The following is a 5740-nucleotide window of genomic DNA, read 5'->3' as shown; positions in this document are numbered from 1 at the left end:
GTTGGGGGGTGGGCGCTGTGTGTGCGGGAGGGTGGCTGGGGTATGAGAGGCGGTAGGGGTCTGCATGTATGGCAATGCGAGGGGTGGGGCGCATGTGTAAGAGTGAAACACGTGGGTACATGTGTAAGGTAGCGGGGTGTAGGACTAGCGCCCCACACACACACACACACACACACACACACACACACACACACACACACACCCCCCAGCGTGAGCCCTGTGCTTCCGCCATACAGCCATTAGCCACATGGTGCCGGAGCAGGGCAGGAAGGCAGGGAAATGGCTAGGGGTGGGATGGGGCTGGGCTGCCTGCGTCCTGCTGACTGTTCCCCCTGGGTCCTACTGTCCCTGCCTCCTGTCATCTTTGACAGGCAGCCAGGAGCAGATCAATATTTTCTAAACATTTTAGGAGCCCCACAGGCTGGATAGAATGGCCTGGCGGGTCAGACTTTGCCCACCCCTGTGTTAGAATATGTACGTTCTCAGTATATTCTGGAAACCATGTAATGTATCATTGTATGGTTTAACTACTTTAAGAAATGGACTCTGCATACTAGATGTCCAAAGTGTTTCTACTCCTAGCTTGAAATACTTTCATGTACTGCACCCACCAAAAAGTTATAGTCTTAAAGCACATTTTCCAATTTTTCAAAACCTTTTCTTTTCCTGACAAACCTACACAAATAAGGTATGAGGCCTTGCAGCGTTAATAGTGACAGTAACAAAAGGCTGACTAGTACAAAACATGCTGGAAAAGAATGATTATTGCAAAGAACTGTGGGTGATTATGAGTAAAAAACAAAAAAACTCAGACAAGAAGTAGTGTTAACTTGATTATTTAAATTACAGTGCATGTTCTTATGTAGCTAAAATTAACAGTAACTTTTCCTTTTCCAGAATTTTTTCAGGCAGTTCAAAGAAATGGCAGCTGTTCTTGAGACAGTTTGAACGTAATACTGTTTAAATACTTAGACTTCAACATGCTTTACTTGATCTAAATAAGCCTTTCTATCCTGCACAAGGAATAAAATGTCCATATGTAAATGAGGTATGTATTCTTATGGTCTCATCTAATAATAGTTCCTGGTACTATCTTTAAAGAAAGAATACTCTCAAAGTTGCTTCACTTTCAGACATTTTGGAGAAAAACTAGCAGGAACCAGCTCTTGCAGGGATGCGGTCTGTATAAAGCAAACTTAATTTTGGCAGAAGATCATTCTGCACAGCTAGACATGTAATGGCTCAGGTTTTTCCTACAATTCAACAGCGGAAGCTATGCGTATAACTACAATGTGGAAACACCCATGAAAATGTTAACTTCACAGAGGAGATTACTGCTAGAAGTGTAAACCTCAGGTCTACAATTTTCTGTTTTAAAATTGTCGTGATGCATTTGGCATGCACATACTAGCAATTCTGCTGTTAGCTATGTTGAATACATAAAATCAAATACAACAAGCATATTGTTAACTCTAAAGAACAATTTTGTCACTTAATTAATCTTCCAAATGTGTTGACAGCTGGTTTGCGCTCTCTTTCACTAACTGTTGGAGGACATTTTGAAAATGTATCAATAAAATTATTAATATTATTTCTGCATTAAATTTATATCAGATATTTGCATTACTTTTATTCTCTGAGCTGGAAAATTCAAGATTTTTGAAGTTTCAGGATAGGAAATAAAAATGTTAATGTGAGCATAACCCAGAAGTGCCACTGCTAAGAGTCTACCAGACCATTTGACCAACACTTTTTTTTTGTTTTTGTAGCAGGAATACACAGGATTATGCAACTTTCAGAGAATGGGTTTCCTGAGCAGACAGTAAGAAGATTCTGACTTAATGGCCAATTTAATCAAGGGCAAGAATAAATTCAGATAGGGTAAAATAAACCCAGTGTTCGCTCTCGCTCTCTAGGTTGTCATACAATCAGAATAGAACTGATATGGAAGATTAGTAATATAACTAGACCTAATGTAAACCATATAAAATGCACTGCTAAATACCATGTAGTATGCTGCGGGTAGTTCTGTTGTATTGGACACCACTGGTGCAGTGCGGCAATATGCACAAGCTGAAGAATGAATGGATGAAGCTGGCTGAAGTTTAGGTTTATTGACTCCCAAGCAATGGTGATGGGTTGGGGAAACTAACTGGGGGGAAGGTGGGGGAAACAGGTGTAAACATCTTTAGCCTCCACAGTGAGAGGTTGTAGCCATATTTTTGACCCAGTTTGTCTAAACTACTTTTGTCAATCCTAGGAGCTACTTTTAGAAATTTGAGTAATTACACCAACATGTACCTTTCAATGTAGAATCAGCTGGCAGAGTCTGTTTTCTTTTTGACTTTGCTTCCATCATCTCTGCCTTTTGCATCAAGACAAGATGGCTGCAAAACACTTCATGTGGGCATGCTTTGAACCACTCAGATTCAGAGTAGGACAAAAATGGATCTTCCTGTTTTGAGTATTATGCAGAGGTCCTAGCATTTATTCTCAGAATTGTACTGGATTGCAGATGAATCGCAAGGTACTAGGTTTGACATCCTGAAAGGTGGCTTGGGTTTTGTCATATAGCCAAGGAACAGACTGACTGCTTTTGCTGAGGTCAGTAGAGGTGCTTGAGTGCAAAGTCCTTGAGCTGAAAATAAAAGGGAACTACTTGCAGGAATCTGAATGTCTGGCCTTTGGTATATTCTTTACCTTAGTTTGCCAGAGCTTGGGTTTCTTAACTTCCTGGGCATACTATAGAGAGGGGCAGGGACGATTCACATTTTGTAGGCTAAATCTGAGATGCTTAAGTTTTTGTAAGCTTTTGTACTCAGGAAGGTGGTTGACACAGAGTATCATGATTATCTACTCAGGAAGGTGGTTGACACAGAGTATCATCATTTTATGAAAGATCTCTCATTCTGTAGAGCACAACAACAAAAAGTAGTTGACTGGAATCTTTTATTTCATTTTAATTTTTGTTTAAGAGTTTTGGAATGTGCTTGTAGAAGTTCCTTCAGGCTTTTTTGTATAGCTGAAATGGTTATGATGCCATTGGAACCCAACTGGAGAAGAGAAGCTTTACTTACTAATGCCTCCTCTTCCAGAAATAGTAAACTAGCAGTTCCTCTAAGGTAGAGTAAGAATCCTATTTCCAGTCCTGTTTGTTACCTCCCAGTAGAGCACGTCAGAGGAGCTGACGGTTTCTGAAGTGAAATTGTCACGTTGTGGCAACCTGTAAATGTCCCAAAAATATTTGAGATGTCCCTCTCCTCCAGTGTATTGAAACTGTTCTTGAAGAACTCTTCAGCTTTTCTTATTGGCATGTCTGCCTTGACAAACAGTCTCAGCAAACACCTTTTTGACTTTTAGACAAAGTTAGCCACTTAAATAAAACAATTGTGGTTTGTCTCAGTTCCTACCACATGTAGAGATTTCTGCCTTAAATATTAAAGTAATTTAAATATTCATAATTAAACTTGTAGAAACTAGAAAAAAATATATTTGGCATAGTGAAAGAAAAAGGCAATATTACTATTGTCTAAGTAGAATCTGGGCTTTTACCTTGCCTCTGATATTATTTATCAAATTAATTCTTGATATTCACAATATTGAAGTTATTAAAAGTTTGGGTAATCCAGTGTGGTCTGTGTTTCTGTTTTTTTGTGTTCCCTTACTTGCTTATCAAAATACAGTTTCTTAAGATTTTGATTCCTGCTTGTCAAAATGTTTCCCCATCATTATAAATATTTTAAAAGAAAATAATTCTTTGTATTTTAGTTTGTGTTTTTTTTCTTTGTATAACTAGTTTATTGTGTCTGCCCAGGGCTAGGGGCAGGCATTCAGAAAGCTGGAGCCTGAATTCGTTCAGCCTTTGCAGATTAGCCTAACCCAGGGGTGGGCAAAATGTGGCCCGTGGGCCAGATGCAGCCCGCCAGACCATAATATCTGGCCTTTGGAGCCCCTAAAAAATTTAGAAAATTAATATTTATCTGCCCCTGGCTGCTGGTCACGTAGCCCTTGATGGCTTGCCAAAACTCAGTAAGCAGCCTTCCGCCCAAAATAATTGCCCACCCCTGGAACCTGGCTAGGCTGAATCAGTTTGTAACTGCACAGACATGTGAACACATGCCTGCAGTTGCTCAGGCCAGGAGCTGGGGGCAGAGTGACCCTCGGCTACAGAAAAGCTGTGCTATGGTGGGGCCAGTCGGCTGAACTGGCCAGAGTGGGGTTTCATTCCCCCCTCCCTGTCCCACGGGCAGGGACCTGAGCTTGATCTGCTGGGTGCCCCTTCCTTGCTGCTGCAGTCACGGGCCAATGTGGCTTCTGATGAAGAGGGGCAGGGAAGTGGTTTATTCTTTCCTCCACCCCTACTGCCCCTGGGGGATTGCAGTTGGGTCTGCCTGACCTGACCACCACTGAGCAGTAGAATGAGCCCCCTCCTGTCCCCTTCGCTGGATGCCAGAGAGAGGGGGAATAACCCTGGTCTCTGCCTGGCCGAAGGGCCCTTCCAGCTAGTGTTTGGCCCAGAGGTGTGGGTTGGCTGGGAGGCAGGCTTCCTGGGCCAGCTTGGAGGTGATGGTAGACCCCAAGTCTGCTGTGCCCTATGCCCTGTGGAGCACCCAGGGCTGTAGCCTAACTATCAGCTGTGGGCTGGCCATGGTGCGGGGCTGTTCTGCTCCCCTGTCTGTGGCTGCCGCTGTGCCACCGGGGGGGGGCAGGCGGAAGCTTCTGCCCCATACGTGGAGCTTTGGCTGCAGCCCCAGGATAGCCTTGGAAGGCAGAACGTGCCCAGGTGGAAGGCTTCAGTCTGGGGGCTGCAGCTGGAGCTCCACATGCAGGGCAAGCTGCAGGGCTGAAGTTTCCCCCTGCTGCCTTCAGGAGTGACAGGAATAGGAGGGGGCGTCACCGTGGCAGGCAGTGAAGCTGGCTTGGCTTGGCAGGGCTTTCTCCCCTTGCCTCCAGCTGCAGCTCCTGCCACACCCAGCAATGGCACTTGGGGCTGGGGGAGATCCCTTCAGTCCGGTGGAAGAGCTGGCAGGTCCAGAGCCTGGTAGCCACCCACTTTGGCCTCTGAGCCAGCTCAGCTAGCAGCCCCCAGCCACGAGCCAGGTTGGGCTGGGCTGCGCCTGCTGACGGAGCTCAATGTCCCTGTCACTGAGCCTCAGCTGCTAAGGGTGGCCCCACCCCCATGGCCTGGCCTGGCCAGACCATGTGCTGCTTTGGCCAGAGCTGAGCGAGGCCGGTCCAGGCTGCAGGAACAGGGTCACCCCCGGCAGCTACAGCTCCATCACAGCTGCTCCCGGGCTGAGCCAGGCTGGGGAGTGCCACACAGAGCCCCCCCGCAGTGAGGGCAGCAGGAGGAGGAGGGGAATGAGTCCCCACTGGCACTGAACAGAGCCCCCCTCCCTGCCCCATGGAGGGAGGTAGGGGGAGGAGTGGAGGGAAGAGTTCCCCTCTGGGCAGCCCCAGCAGGGGAGGGAGAAGGAGGAAGAGCCCCTCACCTGCCAACACTGAACAGAGCCCCCTGCCCTGCTGCGGGAGTGGGGGAAGAGTCCCCCTTCAGCAGTCAGGCAGCCTTGCAGAGTCCTCCTCCCTACCCTGGAGGGAGGAGGGGGAAAAGCCCCACCCCCAGCACAAAACAGAGCCCCAGCATAGCCCCCTTAAGATGAAGGTGGCAGGAAGAAAGGTTAATTCTTCCCTTTGTCCCATCTGCCCTGAAGCTAGGGTCTGCCAGCCCCAGCGACTACTG

At 46.6% G+C, this 5740-nt stretch overlaps 1 protein-coding gene across 4 annotated transcripts in view; it reads left to right on the top strand.

Moving 5' to 3' along the window:
* COMMD6 (COMM domain containing 6) overlaps window positions 1-1604 on the top strand; it is a 13305-nt gene extending 11701 nt beyond the window's left edge. For 2 of the 4 annotated variants that reach the window (XM_014517168.2, XM_014517169.2), the window contains one exon: window positions 898-1604. Coding sequence is in view for 2 of the 4 variants with exons in the window: in XM_014517169.2 (XP_014372655.1) it covers window positions 898-948 (51 nt within the window). In the remaining 2 variants the exon portion in view is untranslated. The remainder of the gene's footprint in view (window positions 1-897) is intronic. The other 2 variants (XR_003092710.1, XM_025197334.1) reach the window with 2 other exon arrangements.
* Window positions 1605-5740: the final 4136 nt, after the last annotated feature.

The sequence above is a fragment of the Alligator sinensis genome, unplaced genomic scaffold (assembly GCF_000455745.1).
Source record: "Alligator sinensis unplaced genomic scaffold, ASM45574v1 scaffold241_1, whole genome shotgun sequence".
Taxonomy (NCBI): domain Eukaryota; kingdom Metazoa; phylum Chordata; order Crocodylia; family Alligatoridae; genus Alligator; species Alligator sinensis.
Note: the sequence above shows the minus strand (reverse complement) of the source record. Positions and strands in the feature narration are given on the sequence as shown.